This window comes from Microtus oregoni, unplaced genomic scaffold (assembly GCF_018167655.1).
Source record: "Microtus oregoni isolate MIOR12 unplaced genomic scaffold, Mior012 000080F_ref0000499, whole genome shotgun sequence".
NCBI lineage: Eukaryota > Metazoa > Chordata > Mammalia > Rodentia > Cricetidae > Microtus > Microtus oregoni.
Window position 1 is genome coordinate 4955448 of NW_024544538.1, and position 20484 is coordinate 4975931.

The following is a 20484-nucleotide window of genomic DNA, read 5'->3' on the forward strand; positions in this document are numbered from 1 at the left end:
TTACCTGATACCTAAGATTCCATAGGGGAATGATCCTTGATCAGATTCTATAATAAAATTAATAGTATTCCCCCAAATATTGAGGAATCCAAAGAAACAAACTTGAAAATGTTTCAAGGCTATAAAAGATTTCAGTAGAATATTTTACTCAATTATACTAAACAGTAGTAATCTTTGGCAAAACTTCATCTTCTGATAATTTTATAAGTGCTATCTTAATACACACACACACACACACACACACACACACACACATATATATATATATCATATATGCCTTATATCACTTGTCTTTGAAAGTTATAGCTGCCTTCCTCTAACAAGCTCTGTGACAAAGAATTATGAATTGATATTTCATTATATCAGAAGTCGCATTTAAATTGCTATCCTTTTATAAATATAAAAAGCAAGATTTATAAATATATGAAACGATTATTTTACTCTTGTAGCAATACAGTGTCTATGTCTACCTTTCTAACTTCCCACATGTTTGTATATATGTGCATATAAATGCATACATACATACATACATACACACACACACACACATATATATATATATATATATATATATGTATTTTTGGTGGGTTTAATTTTATTTATCTTTTTCCCCCGCTTTTTCGAGACAGGGTTTCTCTGTAGCTTTGGAGCCTGTCCTGGAACTAGGTCTTGTAGACCAGGCTGGCCTGGAATTTACAGAGGATCCGCCTGTCTCTGCCTCCCGAGTGCTGGGATTAAAGGTGTGCGCCACTACCGCCCGGCAATTTTATTCATCTTTTAGTGTTTTGGAAACCTTCATTTAACTTCTGGTTTAATCTTGCTTCTTTTTATCTAAAGCATATAGAGTTTAAAAATATTCTCAAAATATGTTTTTTTCTGTGTCATAAGATTTTTATTTTATATATTTATATAGTAATACTTTTGGAAAGTATTTTTTTTTTTTTTTTGGTTTTTCGAGACAGGGTTTCTCTGTGGTTTTGGAGCCTGTCCTGGAAGTAGTTCTTGTAGACCAGGCTGGTCTCGAACTCACAGAGATCCTCAGCTATTTTGTGTGTATAAGTGTTTCGCCTGCATGCATAGCTGTGTACCCTTTGCTTGCCTAGTATCAGCAGTGGCCAGAAGAGGGTATTAGATTATCCTGGAGGAACTGAAGTCACAGACTCTTGTGTTGTGAGTCACCATTTGGTTTCTAGGAATTGAACCTGTATCCTCTGGAAGAGCAGTTCAGTGTACATAATCACTGAGCCATCTCTTTAGCCCCAGGAAAATAGTTTTTCTAAAATAAGATTTATTTATTATGTATATTCTGCCTACATATATCCTATAGGCCAGTAAAGGGCACCAGATCTCTTTACAGATGGTTGTGAGCCACCATGTGGTTGCTGGGAATTGAACTCAGGACCTCTGAGTTCAATTAACCTCTTAACCTCTTAACCTCTTAACCTCTTAACCTCTTAATCTCTTAACCTCTGAGCCACCTCTCCAGCCCGGAAAATATTTCTGATCCTAATGTTTTCTAGCCACAAAGATATTCTGGACTTCTTATCATCTATTAAATGTTTTAAATTTAAAATTATTATTATTATTACTGGGGGCACATACATGTTAATCTCAACTCTGGAGATCAGAGGGCAATTTACAGGAGTTGGTTCTCCCCTTCCAGGCTGGGTGTTCCAGGGATTGAACTCAGGTTGTCAGGCTTGTGACGAGCTCTTTTGCCCTCTGAGTCATCTCACCAGCCCTCTATTATATTTTAGTGTTAAAAAGATAAGCTGAGGGGTCTGGAGTAACCTGCTGCTCTTTCAGAAGACCCACATTTAGATCCCAGCACCCCTGTGGCAACTCGTAACTCTCTGCAACTCTAGTTCCGTGGGACCCAGTGGCTTCTGGCCTCTACAGGCATCCATATTGTGTATATGCACACACTCAGGCAGAATATCCATATGTATAAAATAGAAATAAATCTTTCTGAAAATTAGGCTCAATTTTTTCATTTAAAAAATTACATATTTACTGCTTTTTATTTTTTTGCAAATCTAGTGTCATAGATGGCATACTATCTGTTGGTATTTTTTATGTTTCTTTTCTTTGTTTAGTATTATTTTTGTTTTAGTTTTAAACACAATCTCATGTCTTCTTTGACTTAAGAATGCTTTATTTCTCCCCTTGCATCCTTTTTGAGGAGACTTTTAAATAAAAGTCATCATTTGGTCTGTTTCTTTCCTTGTTTAAACAGGAAACAGAGAACACAGCACAAAAAGCTGGAAATGAGTCCCCTGTACAAGAGCTGAGACAAGATGTATCTAAAAAGGTTGGAAAGATATAATATCAAATTTAGTTTATAGAGGATATCAAATTTATACGATGCATTTAAGCTAGAACATTTTCTGTATTGTTTCAGCATACTGTTCTGTACATACTAATTGTTTTAGCATATGTTCGCATGATCAGCTTTGTGGTAGAAGACACACTGGCCTTTTTTAGAAGTCATGTCACCATTTACTTGGTAATTTATGCTTGAAACAGTTGTTTGTTTAATATGGCCTCTGAGTACTATGACACGGGCCTTTAGTCTCAGCACTTGGAAGTCAGGAGAAGATGAATATTTGAGATATATATAGTGAGTTCTAGGTCAACCAGGGCTACAAAGGGTGATTCTGTCTCAAACAATCAAAAACAATTAAACCAACAGCAAAATATTTATTGGTTTCTGAGTTCCAAATCTTGAGTTTACTATTAAAAGTTGCAGGTCCCGAGCCAGGCATGGTGTTGCACACATCTAATCCCAGCACTTAAGAGTTAGAGGCGGGTAGAACTCTATGAGTTTGAATCCAGCCTGGTTTACTTAGCAGGCTCCAGTACAGCCAGGGCTATATACTGAGACTCTATCAAATCATCAACAACAGCAAAAACAAATAGAATTTACAGATACTGAAAGGCTCATAGTAGCAAATTATGTTATCTTTAGGAGTCAGAGATACCAGGAAGTCCTTACACTGATAGGATCCTTGAGGCCTTTTTAAATAATCAGTGCTGTGATGCTCCAGAAGTTAGTTCGCAAGAAGAGAGACTAAATGCAAGATACATATTTTGGGGCTGGGAGTGGGGAGATGTCTCAGTGGGTAAGAACATTTACTGTTTAAGCATAGGGACCTGAGTTCAAATCCCCAGAATCTATGTTAAAAAAAAAAAAGCTATTCCTGACCACATATGCTTGCATTTGGGGGTTCAGGGATGTAGACAGGTTGATCCCAACAGGAGTTTTCTGGCCTGCAAACCAGGAGGCAAAGCAGGTTCTATGGCAAATCCTGTCTCAAGAGAATAAGGTAGAGAATATGGACGAAGACACAATTATCCTTATCTAACCTCAGCCTGTAATACACACATTAGGCACAATTAAAACAATAAGCATTGTAAAATGGGCCATTAGTAGTGTCAGCATGAATTCCAAGGAAAAAGATTTGTGTTCATTTATTTTTGAGTGTTTTTGTGTATTTTGTGGGCCATGAGCACTGTTGTAGCCAGTAAGTTTCTAGAGCCCAGCAAAACAGCTCCTTCTCTACTGCAGAGCTTCTCCATTAGTAGCTCTCTTCATGCTCCTTGTTGTGGAGGACCAGCCACTACTGTGTGCAGTGCAGGACTCTTCTACCTGCCTGGACACCAGTAGCATTCTCTCCCTCCTTTTGTCATGACAACTGAAAGTGTCTCCACAGCTGGGATGGATTGGTGGCAAATTTGCTGTCAGTGGAACTACATACACTATTCTACCCTTATAAAATTTATAAATATAGCAGAATATGGATTTTAATGTTGATCATACCTTTTCTATAAAAGAGGAAAAAATCCCTTTAGGGAGAAGAGGTATTCTTGTATATTAGCATATAGAATAAACATAGAGCTGGTTTTAAAAATCAGAAACCACAATTCTACAGTGGAGCAGTTTCTTTGATTCTTTTTTTTTCTTGATGGTTCTCAACCATTTGTATATATTTATTTTCTTCCCAGTTACAATGTAAATAGAACTTTTATTCTTACCATGCTTATATGTGCTTCATATTTCATTACTATGTTTCTCTCGAATGGTTTAAGTTATATTCAGTCATTTTTATTGTTGAAACTTGTTGATTTTTTTGCCATTTTTTTCTTGTCTTCCTCCTTCTTCAGACACTCAAGTGCTAGGATTATAGACATTCATCACCTCCATAGTTTTTAATTTCACCCCTTTAAAAATCAGTTACCTACTTCCAATTTATCCTGTCTATAGTGATTTGAAGGAGAATTTAAATAGAAACCAAAGAAGTAGTGAGAAAATTCTGTTGGACAGAAAGTGAGGTTTAACAATCTTTTAAAGTTTTAGCCTTTTAAGATGAGTTAAGCATTAATTGTTAAAGGACCATAGGAATATAATACCAACTACGTGTTCAGGAGTATCTTACATTTAGAAGAGGAATTTGAGTAAACTTGGTGGTACAAATTTCTAACCGCAGCACTTAGGTTGTAGAGGAAAAGAATCAGAATCAGGATCTCCCTCCAGCTACATCAGGAGTTTGAAGCCAGCCTGTATACACCCATATGTAAAAAAGAAAATCAGGAAATTGGATGAAAATAAATTTAATAAATGTTGTACCAAATTTACAAAATATTATAAAAACCCAATGAGAAACAATCTCCTGTTGGACAGTAGGAACAGAACTAACTTTATGGGGAAAGTAGCATGTGAGCTGATTTTTGATGAACGTATAAAATTTTGGCATGCAGAGATAAAAGAGGAAAGACATCACCAATGGCTTAGAGATGGGGAATGTGCAGAATGTTTGAGGATGAGGCTAATAACTCCAAGTTATGAGAATGTCATACTGAAATATCTCGGTTTCATTTTATATCACTCAGAAAACAGTGAGCTTTTGATGTATAAAGAGTAGCAGCAGCAACATCTCTTTGTTGCTTTTAGTTCTATTTTTTTTACCCATTGCATTGTTTAAAATCCATTTAAAAATGACAGTGAGGGACCATAAATAGGTATGAAAGGTGTGTGTCATCAGCAGACTGAAGAGCGTGGCTTGTTCTCCAGGAACTGATGGTGTGTTGTGAGGAAGTGAATGTGCCGAGCTAGCCTGTGTAGTCTGTGTGTTGTGTTGTCCGTGCTGTAGTGAATGGTAAGGTCAGAGAAGAGGGAGACTAGAACAGACGAGGGAAGACAAAATTTTCAGCCTCATCTTGACGCCTTATTTTTATAACATGAACCTGTCTGTGACACACAGTGATCATGTCAAACCTTTGTAATAACCTTGCTCTTACTGTGGCTCTTCCCCATCCCTTGTTTTCTTCTGCACATAGACATAGGAGGCTAACAAGCCTAAAAGCCCCTTTTTCCATTATTTTCCCCTTATTTGTAAACTTGTTTTCATCTTTTATTTCTATATTCTATCATCTATTGCTGACAATTAAGTATTCTTTTTTCCCTATCCAAAGTATTATGTGGAAGATTACCTGGGTTTTAAGTTTGGACATTTTTGTTTACTATGTAGCATTTGGGGAAATTTCCTAATGGTTTTCCCTCAGATCCTTCTTCTGAAAAAAAAAATAAAATAAAACAAAAAAAAAACAATAGATAATCTAGCTATCTAATGAGACCATCACAGGGTAAAGTATACTGGATGTGATACACAGAAAGCTTTCTTTCCTTTCGTCTCTAGAACTTGAGAAGTTTATTCTGTTAGCTTTCTCTCCTGTGGCTAACTTCCCTTCAGCTTAGAAAAATGCTGGGTCACTTTTTTTTGAAGTTTTTTTTTTCTATTTACAGCCAAGCCCTCCTCCCCAACCCCCTGGTACTAAAGATCAAACCGAGGGCCTAGTAAATGCTAGGCAACCAACCAGGCAATGTAATTTTTAAGAATTATATTGTACCCAGCTGACTCTATGTCTTCACGTTTTAGTCATTCTTTAGTTCTTTGAGAATTGCTTATGTGTTCTGAAAATATTCACCTTTCCCCAGTTCCTCCCAAATTCACCCCTTTACTTCCCCTTCAAACATTGTGTCTTCGCCCTTTTCAAAACCTATCAAAACCTATTTGTTTTGCCCATATATTCTTGGATGTGTGGTCTTCCACTAGAGCATGGTCAACTTACCAGGGGTCACACTCTTGAGAAAACTGACTCTCTCTCTTCACACAGTTATCAATTGCCAGAAGCTTCTAGGCTAGGGGTGGAGCTTTGTGCCCACAACCTCTCTTCATGCTAGGATTTGGTCTAACGTGAGCTTGCACGGGTCTTATACACACATGGTGTCACAGCCTCTGTGAGTTCACACTTCATTTGCTCTGCTGTATGCTGCAGTTAGTTTCCTTGTAGTCATTTACTGCCTCTGGCTCTTACACTCTTTCCACTTCCTCTTCCGCAGTGACCTCTGTTACTCATTTTCACATACATTGTTATCTGACTTCTGTTACCACTAAAGTCGTTAATGTTGATTAAATGCCAAATGTGATAAACGTTGTAAACCTTAGTTAATATTATATGTGGTAAAATGAGGAAATTTCTAGTACTAAAATTTTTAAGATAGTGAAAAACTATTACTTGCAATATACTGGGAAGTCAGGGGCAAATCTTACTGAACAGGAATAACAGCCAGTTTTACTAGTATGGAATTGTAACAAAGCTGATCAGGGCAGGTCTGCAACATATTCCGTTAACTTACAGGAGCTGGGGAATTGAAAAAGCAGAGTTCAGGTTTGGTATGAGTGGATCAGGGAATTTAATGTGTTAGTAATGCCAAGACTGTATAGAAGATATATTTTCTTCTAAATAGTACTTGAAGACATAGACCCCTGTGCATATTTTTCACTTCGATGTAAGAAATAGGAGGAGTGGGAGCAGTGTGGGCTGGATGTTGGAGCTCTATTCATAGACCGCCCCCCCCAGAGTCTGAAGAATGAAGACTTATAATTAATTCAAGTGTGTTTATTACCTTGCATCTGCCAACTTTTCTGATGTAGTCGTGAGTTCAGACTGCATCGAGTTCAATTCTAATCCTAGGTGGATTTTGTTTCCGTGATTTTGTTAACTAGAGACAGCAGGGGGTTCTTGCAACTAGTTTGGCATAACTATGTAAATAAACTCTTGACATTTGAAGTCTTCATGAGGAGATATATGGCTTCATTTTACAGGGTTCATTGAACTTTTGTCATGATATAATAACACAGGTTCCCTATTACAGTGTATAAGTGTATAGATTCTGGAAGCAAACTTCCAGGACTTAATACCATTTTTATCACTGACTAACTTGAAAACATTGGACATATCACTTGGTCCATGTATGCTTTAGTTCCTTCATTTGTAAAATTATGACAATAGGAGCAAATCTTTATACATTTGTGTAAAGATTAAAATCAATAAAGTGTTCCAGACATTGCCTGTCATATATATTGAATTAGCTATTACTTTGTTGTAAATAACTTCATTATTTTTAAAACTGCATTTTAACCTTTCATTAGATAATTGAAAGTATTATTGAGGAAAGTCAGAAAGTACTACAATCAGAAGATGACTCTTTGGATTCCAAAGGGAGAGGACTCTCTGATCAGGCTACTGCCAGTTCTTCTGTGGCTGAGACAGACTTTAGTGACATACCTGGACTATTATCCATAGAGCACGAACTACAGCATGATTCTGAAAAGGCAGACAGTCCAAATGTATTTGAAGAAGCTGAATTAGAAGCACAAAGATGTTTTCCTTCTGAGGACTCCTGTGAGAAGACTGTAGACGAAACTGCTAATGTAGCTGAAGTAAGTTCAGCTGAGCAGCTTGATGTTTCTGAACTGGAAACCGAAATACTGAGCAAGGAAGCAATGGAAGTCAAAGAAAGCGATATTCTAGATCCTGCATCCTCAGATTCTTTGTCTGCTAAAGATTTTGCTGCTGCGGAAGAAGTGGCTCCCGCCAAACCCCCAAGGCACCTTACTCCAGAACCTGATATAGTAGCCAGTACAAAGAAGCCTGTTCCTGCACGCCCACCACCACCAACTAATTTCCCACCTCCTAGACCCCCACCTCCAACCCGACCTGCACCACCACCAAGAAAAAAGAAAAGTGAATTGGAGCTTGAGGCTCTTAAAACACCTGATCTGGATGGCAAGTATTAACTGAGAAATATTTTGGTTGGGAAATATGAGAGTTAAAACTAACTTTTCTGCTTTGGGTTGGGAAGAAGTAAGATAGGGTCGTTTTATATCATCCAGACTAGCATGTAACTGGGCTGTCCTTGAATTTGTGGAGATCTTCTGCCTCTACTTGTTGAGTATAGGCATTTGTTATGATTCTCAGCTAACTTTTCTGCTTTTGCTTCAATTTGTGCTAAAGAATAACTGCTGTGATAACTAGGATATATAAATTATTTCTTGAATAAGTTGGCAAAAGCTGAAAACTTACTGGCCATAAGTTAAAATAATATTACTGAGTATTTTCAGACTCCAGACTTTTACATTTTTTTAACCCTCTAAGAATTGCTATGGAAGTGGTAGGAAGAAAATGGGAGTGAAAGACTTAAAACAGCAGAAATTTAAATGCTAATCTTTGAATGTATAAACTGTGCAGTCTTGAAGAAGTTAAATAATTCATTTGAGCCATTGTTTTTAATAAAAATAATAAAAGCCACTGTTCTCATAGGTTTGTTATAAGAATTAAATAAAGGTTAAAAATACTTCTTTATTTGTGTGTGTGTATAAAATTGTTGGTATTATTCTTCTGTTATTAATATCTTCATTATCATTATTATTACTATTATTATTTTTATTATCATTGCAGTACCCAAAGACAACATTACATCTGATTCTCTCCTTACTACAAATGTGGCTTCAGAGAGTACAGTTAGAGATTCTCAGCCTTCTCTTGATTTGGCAAGTGCTACAAGTGGAGATAAAATAGTTACTGCCCAGGTTGGTGAATTACTATTATATTGGGTATAGGCTAATTCAAGCTTCATATAACTAGCTGACTGAATTACTGAAACCCTCTTTCTTCTCTAGGCCAAATATTTCTTTGTCTCCCATGCCTGACCACCTCACTTCCCTTTCTGGCTTGGCTACTAACTAGTTTAATGAGCTAGCTAGTTATTTAGCATCTGATTCTTAGATGCCCTATTGATAAAACATGGGAAAAGTATTCACCTTGAAAGTTTTCTGCGAAAATGAAATGTGCTAATATATGCCAAGTGTGTGGCATGTTATATGTATTTTTAAAACCAGCTGCTTCTATTTTTAATAAGTTCCTTTTCCTAGATATAAAACACTTCATGTACTAGGCTGTACAAAAAAACTGCATAGCATTTTACCACAGCCAAATTCTGGAACTCGGGGTAATTTATGTAGTAGCTGAGGTGAGGAGTGTCAGCAGACCTGGAAATGTGACATTACCATCTTGTTATAACAATACAGTAGAGGTCACAAGCGGTCTCTTTTTGTAGAATCAACGTGGTGTTTGTCTTTTTAAAGCATTGATTTTTTTTTAATCTAGAAGAATATGCAGCAACAACTATATGTGAATTTTTAACATATTGTTGTCTAGCTCTTTATATAAACAGAAGTCTTTAGCAGTATCCACATATGGCTTGAATTAATTGCAATCTTAGTAGAGAACTATTGCTTTGAATGGGCTCAAATAAAATATTTGTGATACTACTAAGGCACTATTTCATGGGCAACAGTAATTTTGGTGTCTAATATCTTTCAACATGTAGAGAATGATAAAGGACTAAAATGGAATCATTAATTTACATTTTCAGTAGGCTCTATTTTCTGATTTGTGGAATTTTGTAGAAGTGTGCATGGTAATGAATAATTAAAATTTATAGAAATTCATTTAGTCTGTTTGTACAATTATAATTTTAGGAAAATGGAAAAGCACCTGATTTGCAGACGGTAGCAGGGGAAGTGATGGGCCCTCAGAGACCTAGATCCAACTCTGGGAGAGAGCTTACTGATGAGGTAGAATTTAATTTTTTTGTTCTTAAAAGCATAAAATGTAAAAATCCTAATGAGAAAATGAGAAAGTTCTAGAGATGGGTTGTGGCGCTGGCTGCATAGCAATGTAAGAGTACATAGCGACTTTACACTACACCTAAAGATAGTTAACACATTCTTGTTTCATGTTGCATATGACTTACTGCATTTTTAAATTGAAATTTCACATTTGTACATATTTATGGATTGTAATGTGATGGTTTGATAAATTGATACAGTATATAATGACTAAATCCAGGAAATCAGTATTTCCATCTTTTTGAACATCATTTCAATACCAGGAACACTTGTATCATCTTTTATATGTATACATAATAAATAAATATTTAAAAAAAAGATGAGCTTTAAAATAATCCTAGTATTTCAGATGCTTTTTTAACATTTATTCGTGTGCATGCATGCGTGTGTGTACTTATGGGTACATGCATGCCACAGTACAAATAGGAAAGTCAGAGGATACTTTGTAAGACTCAGATCTCTCATTCTACTGTGTAAGTCCTTTGTATTGAACTCAGGCCATCTGAGTTGGCCTTAAGACCTTTCATTTGCTGAGCCATTTCCCTAACTCTATAATGGTTTCTTATTTTTTTAAAATATTTATTTATTTAGTATGCAATATTCTGTCTGTGTGCATGTCTGCAGGCCAGAAGAGGGTACCAGACCTCTTTACAGATGGTTGTGAGCCACCATGTGGTTGCCGAGAATTGAACTCAGGACCTTTGAAAGAGCAGGCAGTGCTCTTAACCACTGAGCCATCTCTCCAGCCCCCCATGGTTTCTTATTTTTGAACCTTAGAATGGGGAGCTAGCGAGATGGCCCTGCAGCTAAAAGCAATGGTTGTTCTTCTAAAGGACCCAGGTTTGATTTCTAGAACACGCATGATTACAGCTGTCTGTAACTCCAGTTCCAGGGGATCTAATGCCCTCTTCTGGCCTCCATCAGAATTATGTACATGTGGTGCCCAGACATACATGCCAGCAAAACACCATACACGGAAAATAAAAATAATTTCAATTCCTTGAAGGCCAATGATAGCAGATCATTAGTTTGAGGTCATCCTGACTAACATAACTAGACCCTTTCTCAAATGTGTTAAAATAATACATTTTTCTAAATTATACTTTGGAAAACAGTTCAACAGACCCTTTCTCAAATATGTTCAAATAAAATAATACATTTTTCTAAATTATACCTTGGAAAACAGTTTACCTTTTCTTAAAATGTTAATATTACCATGACCCAGCAGTTCCATTTTTTTTATACTAAAGAAAAATGGAAACATATTCACACACAAATGTACAAGATATTCAAAGCAGCATTATTTATAATTGCTAAAAATGGAAACAGCACAAACATGTATGATGGATGAATCCTTAAATAAAATATAGTATTCCCATTCAATAGTATATTTTTCAGCAGTTAAAAAGGAAAACGATATTGGTATTTGGATAAACCTTAAAAATAGCATGCTAAATAAAAGAATCAAGATGCATTGTATGTTAGTGTGTGTGTGTATGTGTGTGTGTGCGTGCATTATACATATATTTTTTGAGTGAATTTATGAAATGTCCTGAATAAACAAATCAATACAGACAGAAAGTAGATTAGTAATACCAGAGACTAAGAAATAATTAAATGGGATTGAGAGCTAATGTGCAACTGATTTCCTTTATGAGCAATCAAATATTATAATTTAATCATAAAGTAAGAACTATAGATATGTTATTAACCATTGAATTGCATGTTTTAAGGGATAATATTTTATGGTATGAGAATTATATCTCAGCATAAATGTTTAAGTTTATTGTGCCCAGTAGTGACTATCTAGAAAATCCTTAACATTTTGAGAATTTTCTAGACTCAAAAAAGATAATTAAAGGCTGGAGAGATGGCTCAACAGTTAAGAGTACTACTGTTCTTCCAGAGGACCTGTGTTTGAGTCCCAGAACCACAATCCACAACTACCTGTAACACCAGCTCCAAGAGATCCAACACCTCTGGCCTCTGTGCACAACATACATAATTAAAACTAATATAAAAATTTAAAGATAATTAAGTTGAAAGTCATCTGGGTGTTATTTTTTACCTCTAGGAAATTTTAGCCAGTGTAATGATTAAGAACCTGGATACTGGAGAAGAAATACCTCTAAGTCTTGCTGAAGAAAAGTTGCCAACAGGTATTAATCCTCTCACTCTACACATCATGAGAAGGACAAAGGAGTATGTAAGGTATGACTTAATGTTATTTAACTTTTTTTGAACTACAACTGTCCCTCCTTAGTTAAACTCAGTCCTCTGTTTTAATCTAAAAGTAAAATTAGCTTGAGTATGCATTATTTACCTTTGATCTTTGCCTCTGATTATTGACATACCATGTAGTTACTTGTGGAAATTATTCTAAATCTTAAATCTCATACTATTTAGTTTCTTGTCATTTAAAATGATTTATGCTGGAGACAGAATCAAAACATTAAGACTAAAAAGCCATATGTGTGAGGATCATTTAGTATTCTAAAATTTTGCTTTGTAAGTATTTGAAAACTGCTTTAGAGCAAAATGATTGATTTTCATTATGAGATGTAATGAGGACCTAAGGAATAAGTTCTAGAAGAGCAAAGACCTTTTATTAAATTTAATATATGTTGTGCCTGGTGGACCAAGAAAAAGCTATCTACAGGTTATTTTATTGTTGATATACACAGACTTCATATAGTAGGATTTTAATAAGCTATTAAATTGCATTCATTTAAATTTTGCAAATTGCATCTTGCTTTAAGATTCCAGTCTTTACTCTTGGAAACTATTTAGTAATTCTCAGGTTATTCATTAATTTGAAGTTATATAAGCATATCAAGATAGTTTTTCTTATTCTGATTAGTTGCTGCATAGTAAACATAAAAAGATATTTTTGAGAAGAGAAATGGCTTCTTTTAAAATGACTCACCCTTCTTGTAGCAATGACGCCACACAATCTGATGATGAAGAAAAGTTGCAGTCACAACAAACAGATACTGACGGTGGACGGTTAAAGCAGAAAACGTGAGTTACTACTCTACACACCTTTCCTTCTTTTTAAGTATTTACTAGAAAAGGAAAAAAAATTCCATGCTTTTTTAATCAAAAAAATGTAATATAAAAACTGTAGTACCAGATTGTTCTTAGCCACTTTTTACATTACAGTAAAACAGACCCTTTAAAGAGATGTGTCTGCTAAAATCAGTTACACTCTTCCAAGGCTTCTAACCCGACACTATTACCTTATATTACCATCATCCCAGTGTTATTCTCTTGCTTCTACTAACTGCCATAACCATACATTAATCTCCCAGGAAATTCCTAAGAAAATCAATCCTTGTCATATTGCTTGAATATATCTGCTACCACTTAATTTCAGTAACTTCTTTCTCATAATTTCTTTCAACTTGAGAGAATTGCTTTGAATGAAATATGTGGTTTCCCTCCAGAAGATTTTAAATCATGTTAAATATCTACCCAAACCATCTCTACCCTCTATTGGCTAACTATGAGTTTCTTACATTTGTTTAGGTCGTCTTGAAAGCATCTGACATAAAGTAAATGACCAATAATATATTTTGTATCATCCTTATATTGTTTTCCATCCTAGATGCTAGAATTGTGAATAGAAGAACATCGTTGTCCTTAGATATCTTCCCCCTTCTCTTCATCTTTCCAAACCTTATTTATATTTCTTTCTAACTACTCCAGTTCATAGCAAATCTAAATCTATAGCCACATAACTTATTTTTTCCTCTTTAGCATGTTATCTTAATTCCATATTCTAATTTCAAAAGCAAATTATTTTATCAGTATATATTTTACATGTTCCTTATGACATTTTCTTACATGTGTATAATGGATTTTATCATATTCGCACCTATTGCCTTTTCTTGCCCCTCACTCCTGCTGATCTTTGTTCTCTTTTTAAATAGTTTCCCTTCTTCTTTCATATATTTTTAATTTTTTCATATTTTTATTTTTCATGACAAGTTTTCTCTGTGTAGCCTTGGCTGTTCTGGAACTAACTCTGTAGACCAGGCTGACCTCTCACTCACAGAGATCTGCTTGCCTCTGACTCCCAAGTGCTGGGATTGAAGCTTTGCACCACCACTGCCTGGCTGATTTTGTTTATTTGTTGTTTTGTTTTGTTTTAAGTTACCCAGTTTGTTTAATAAGGGTTACTTACAGGAGCATGGACAGTTTATCAGTGACTATGGTGAAGAAATGTTTCTTTCTCTTAGTAGCCATTAGCTTCCTATAGATCCTCAAGGAGGGTGAGCCTAAAGCAAACACATTTTAAATAGCTAGACAATGTGATATGAAAGGTTTATGATCATATGATTCTTCTGTTACCCCACAAATACATAGTATATAGGTGCTCATATAGAGTATGTCTGATTATGCCTGAGTCACTAAATTGTCAGTATTGTCATATAACATCCAAAATGTATGATCCACTTAAATCTGACTATTTAGAAAAGATGTACCAAAATGCAGATATATGTTAACACCAGGTGTTTGAAACTTGGCTGTCTAACACTGACAGCTGTCAGGATCCAAAGAGTTAGGAATTGTTCAGGAAACATAAACATCCAGGTGAACTGTCATATAGTTGATGCCCTACAGCTCATTTATGTTCTGTTTTGGTTTTCTTATACAAGTTCTCACTATATGGCTTTCTACACCAGGTCAGGCTGGTGTGAACTCACAACTTTCCTGCTTCTTTATCCTGAGTGTTGTGATTATAGGTGTGCATCACTATGTTCTGTTAAAGCTCATTTTCTAAGAAAAAAATTGTACTCAGAAATTTTTTCTTCAGAAAATGGGTCTATATGTCTCATTTTTTATTCATACATCATTTCTTAAATCTGGTCATCTAGTGCCCGAGCTTCTAAAGCAACAGAGAACCTGAAAAATTTGACATAAAAGTTGGCATGTGAGACTGCTTGGTAATATTCTGATTGCAAGGTTGTAATCAGAAAATGATAAAAGACCCATACATAGCACAATAGTCTGTGTATATAGTAACTCTTTCCAGACTTTTTTCTTACAATCATACACATAGAACATAGAAATATTTACACTGGGCTGGGCGGTGGTGGCATACGCCTTTAATCCCAGCACTCGGGAGGCAGAGACAGGCGGATCTCTGTGAGTTCGAGACCAGCCTGGTCTACAAGAGCTAGTTCCAGGACAGGAACCAAAAAGCTACAGAGAAACCCTGTCTCGAAAAATCAACAAAAAAAAAATATTTATACTGAATGATGAGATAAACCAATAATGCAGCCAGTAGACAGTATAGATTGGCCCCTGGTTCTGACTTTTCCTGGATCATAACAAGTTGTTTTGAAGACTGAGGAAGCAACTAGTAATTGAGCTTAAGAGAATCCTGTTCAAAAGGTCCTGAGAATAGTACAAGTGGTAACAGACCCTATTCATCAGTGAAAAGGAATCTACTAAATAGTACCATTTTAAAATCATAGGTGTCTATAGCTGAGCCTAGTGTATACACCTTTAATCCTAGCACTTGAAGGAAGGGTCAGGCAGAATCTCTGAGTTCAAGACCACCTTGATCTACAGAGCTAGTTTCAGACAGCCAAGAAAGACTACGTAGAGAAACCCTGTCTTGAAAACAAAAACAAAACATAAACATAAAACATATTTAGAACGTCACATCTACAGTGATTTAAATGTCTTCTTGGCTTTTAAATAGCAATCATCATAGTTTCATTTCCTGTTGGTCTGATAAACTACCCTGATAAGAGCATCTTAAGAAAGAAAGGGTGCATTTGGCTCACAGCCCATAATTGCAGAAATGTTAAGGTAGTAGGAACTTTAAGTAGATAGTCATAAGACATCCACAGTGAAGAGCTGAGAGCAGTGAACTAATACCTGCACTTAGTGCTCAGTTCACTTTCTTCTCTCTTAAACAATCTAGATCCCCTACCCAGGGAATGGCGTCACCCACAATCTTCCCATTATTAATCAAGATAATCCCCTCATAGACACGTTCACAGGCCAGCCCAATCTAGAGAGTTCCTTATTAAGCCACCCTTCTCAGGTGATTCTAGAGTGTGTCAAATTAGCAATTAAAACTAAACATCATTGTAATGAACCTATAGTTATCCATAAACTATAACTTTAGAGTAGGCACCTTATTTTGGTTTTAGAAACTGGTTTCACAGGGATGCGATGTAGCTTAATGGTAGCGTGCTCACGTAGCTTATACAAGGTCCTGGGCTCAATCCCCAGCACTATAAAATTAGTTTTGTCATCTCTGTTTTCTGATGACTGAAAGTAGCAACAGAAATGTATAAAATTGAAAATGAAAGTTTATGATTATTTCACAGATTATTATCAAGATTCTTTAATTTCTTTGTCAATGCTGGCGAATCAAAGCTAGGGACCAGCACATGCTAAGCAAGGACTATGAGCTATACCCTAGAATTTTTTGGTTCTCATAAGAGAGGGGTTACATTATGTCTGTAGATTCTTAGCTTGCTTTTTTTTTTTATTGTAAATCAAATACGTCATGGTCATCTCTTCATGTTAGCACAAAAGACAAATACATTGATTGCAGTCTTTCTATGAACCACACAGGAATTAGTTGCTGTGGATACAGTAGTTAAGACAATTACACTCATACCTTCAGGGACCTTCTGTGTAAATGAGGAGGCAGATACTGAATATGTAATCATGCACAAAAGTGTACCTTTATTTATAATGATTGCTGTAAAAGAAAACTGCAAGGTGCTATGAAAGTCTACAACAAGAAAACATGTTTTGGCTCAAAGAAGGTCTTTTTGAGAGAAGATTATTTGATCTAAGACCTAAAGGGTAAATAAAAACTAGTAATCAGTATTGGGTATTTGAATCAGAAGTAACAACATGAGGAAAGACTATGAATAAGAGCTTGGCAATTCAAAGAGTAGGGGTTTGTTTTATTGTAGTTTATGCCAACACTTATTTATCCATTTGGCTGTTGATTGACATTTATATCTTTTCAATTGAATAGAGAAAATTTGAATCATGTTTATATAAGCTTTGATGCTTGTGTAACTTTGTGTTTGGGGGTGTCTATTGAAAAGCTCGGCCTAATTTTATTGTTGTGAATACCCAGATTAAAGAGAAAACACACTAAGTAGGTCCTCTTAGGCTTCCCGGGTATTCTATTTTGTAGATCAATGACTTTCTTTAACCCTTCCTTTTTGTTGGTAAAATGCGTTCTTAGAGATAAGTCTCTAAAGTAGTTTTTTCAAAATTATTTAACTGCATGTTTATAGCTTCACCAGGAACTCTCCAAATCAGATTATCTGGGGATAGGACCCATAGATCTGCTTAAACATGCTCTTCCTCAGCCCACCATTGCCAATCACACTTGAACAGTATGGCTTTAGAATAAACTTAATTGGGAGAAATTTTATTCATATATTTTTGAAGGTTATTGTCTTGAATATGTTCATTCCATAAAACAAGGAATCTGATGGGGCTGGAGAGATGGCTCAGTGGTTAAGAGCAGTGGCTGCTCTTTCAGAGGACTCAGGTTCAATTCCTAGAACCCTCATGGTGGCTCACAGCTGTCTATAACTCATAGACATAACTGCAGACAAAACACCAATGTACACAAATTAAGTAAATTAAGAAAAAAAACAAGGAATCCAAGAACTTGAATACCTACATTTAATGTTTTAAATGATACATCTTAAGTTTGTGGGTAGTTCACCTTGCACAATTGTGTCACTACATTTTTGTGTATTTTTCTTCAGGACTCAACTAAAGAAATTCCTTGGAAAATCAGTAAAGAGAGCAAAGCATCTTGCTGAGGAATATGGTGAACGTGCTATAAATAAGGTTAAAAGTGTAAGAGATGAAGGTCAGTAGCATGAGGATATTGCAACACTCCATTAATGTGTATTTTCTAAATTTAGCTCGGCGTTTATAAAAGGCACTCTATATCAATGAACATAATAAACTTTTATAGCCAATATCTTAGTATTTCAATAAATCACAAGTGTCTCCCTTAATTTTATAAATATGAAAAAAGATAAATGTATCCTTTTAAGTATGAATTGGTTCAGTATTTTGTGATTATAACAACTTTGAAGATTTATGGTACAATGATTAAGTGTAAATTGGTTTTGTCAAACCTTTTGGCTTTTAAAAATATTTTTAAAGGGTTGGAGAACTGGCTTAGTGGTTAAGGGCACCAGAGAATCCATCTTTAATTTCCCAGTACTCTCATGGCAAACTAGAACTGTCTGTAACTCGTTTCAGGGGATCTGACACCCACTTCTGGCCTCCAAGGCCACCAGGCACACACGTAGCACATAGACATTCATGGAGGCAAAACACTCATGCCCATAAAAATAAATAGACTTTTAAAGCTATTTTTTAATGAGGTAAACTTGTGACCAGGTAATTATTTCATTGGATAAAAGCAATTTTGCCATGCAAGCCCAATGGAGTTCTTTGGAACTCAGTTAGAAGCTAGATGCTATAGTATCATCAACATTTTATGATGACATAGAAGATAGAGAGAGAATTGCCCTCAAGGTGACAGGCCAACTAGTCTGCAGCATGTAGCACAGCAGCAGAGGAAAACAATAGAAACCCTGCTTCAAAGAAGGCATAAGGCTAGAACCACTCTCAAAAAAAAAATTCCTCTGATCTCTACTCTTGTGCTGTGGCATGTGCATGGGTAAAGGAGCTTGCTGCCAAGTCCAACAACCAGAGTTCAATTCCTGTAATCTGTTTGGTAGAAGGACAGAACTGAGTCCATATGCATCTCACGGCATGCACATGTAAACACCATAAATAAGGTAAAAAGATTTTCTTAATCTGCAGAGACTGTAGCCCACTGTACCTTTATTATTCTACTCATTTGTTTTTATTAATAAGTGCACTTATTAATACTCACACAATACCAGATAATCTTCTTAGAATTAACCTACATTTTAATTAATTTAATCTCATAACTCAATGGAGTATCATCATTATCCTCATTTTATAGGTGAGAAAACTGAGAGGTATAGAAAGGTTGAGTAACTTCTCCACGGTCATGCAGATTATAAGTAACGGATATAAATTCAACCAATGTAACATCAGTCTCCATTTTCTCAACCAATATGTTACATAGTAATTGACAAATTTTGCTTCTCTATTTACTAAAAGTATACTTGATGATCAATGTATTTGAAAATATAATTGTAACTAGATATATATTAACCATTGAATTTTGTTACTTTTCTCTTCAGTGTTTCATACTGATCAAGATGACCCTTCATCAAGTGATGATGAAGGAATGCCATATACAAGGCCAGTTAAATTCAAGGCAGCACATGGTTTCAAAGGACCTTATGATTTTGATCAGATCAAAGTGGTGCAAGATCTTAGTGGTGAACATATGGTAAGCAACTATTTCATTTTTCATGACTGCTAGGGTATTTTTTGAGGCTTCTATTTAACTTATCTTTACCAATGTATATGCTTTTGCTAATTCAACTCAAGAGCACTAAATTTATATTAATTTATTTAAATTAATAGATAATGCAGTGTTTGTCTCGAATATTGTTTAAGGAGTAATGTTTTAGGCTGAATGTAGTTTCTTGGACCTATAATCGTGGCACACAGAAGGCTGAGGCAGGAAGATGAGATCAAGGCCAGCCTGTGCTATATAGGGCAACCCAATCTCAAAATAAAAAAGGTTTGCAATAAATAATCTCTAGGCTGTATTATTAAGAAAACTATGCAGAGAGACCAATCTTTGCAGCACTTAAATTAGAAAATAGTCTGTCACTTATAAAAGTATTTTAAATATTTCCAACCACAATTTAAATAAATATGGATACTTAGAGATTTTCAATAGCATACATAAAGCCCTGCTTTCAATCCCTAGCACTTTGGTAAAAAGTATTCAGAATCCTACTGTGTTTTCCACAGTAAAATATTCAGCCAAGCTAGAAATAGTTAGAGGTTTACATTCTTTAAGATTTCAAAAGTACCATACTGGGGATGTGGTTTTGTCGTAGTGTTTCCTTCATATACATGAGGCTCTGCTCTGATCACTAATACTGCAAAGAAAAAATTCAAGCCTAACAATGTAGACGGAAATCCTCAGATTTGATTGCAGATAGTGTCTACAAATCTAGGAACGTAAGGACTATAGCAGTTAAACTCAAACATAGGTAAACTAGGCTGTGCCCTTGATCAAGGAATCAAATAAAGCCTGCGTTGCCCTAACTACAAAGCAACTATAAGCAGTGGCCACATTGAAATTAAATTTTTGTGCTATTAAACTATACATCAATGTTTTAAATTTTACTGTGGTTTCATTTTGGAACTTACTAATTTTTTTTATCTGTGAAGTTTACATTTATGTTTTTATTTTTTTATTAAAAATTTCCGCCTCTTCCCCGCCTCCCTTTTCCCTCCCCCAACTCCCCACGCCCCA

General features: G+C 35.5%; 1 protein-coding gene across 5 annotated transcripts in view; it reads left to right on the forward strand.

Moving 5' to 3' along the window:
• Positions 1–20484, forward strand: part of LOC121441707 (WD repeat-containing protein 44) — a 111051-nt gene that overhangs the window by 55917 nt on the left and 34650 nt on the right. For 4 of the 5 annotated variants that reach the window (XM_041642941.1, XM_041642938.1, XM_041642939.1 and 1 more), the window contains 8 exons: positions 2237–2311; positions 7494–8130; positions 8803–8933; positions 9885–9980; positions 12109–12245; positions 12972–13055; positions 17801–17907; positions 19289–19440. In XM_041642941.1, the coding sequence (XP_041498875.1) occupies positions 2237–2311; positions 7494–8130; positions 8803–8933; positions 9885–9980; positions 12109–12245; positions 12972–13055; positions 17801–17907; positions 19289–19440 (1419 nt within the window). The remainder of the gene's footprint in view (positions 1–2236; positions 2312–7493; positions 8131–8802; positions 8934–9884; positions 9981–12108; positions 12246–12971; positions 13056–17800; positions 17908–19288; positions 19441–20484) is intronic. The other variant, XM_041642940.1, reaches the window with a different exon arrangement.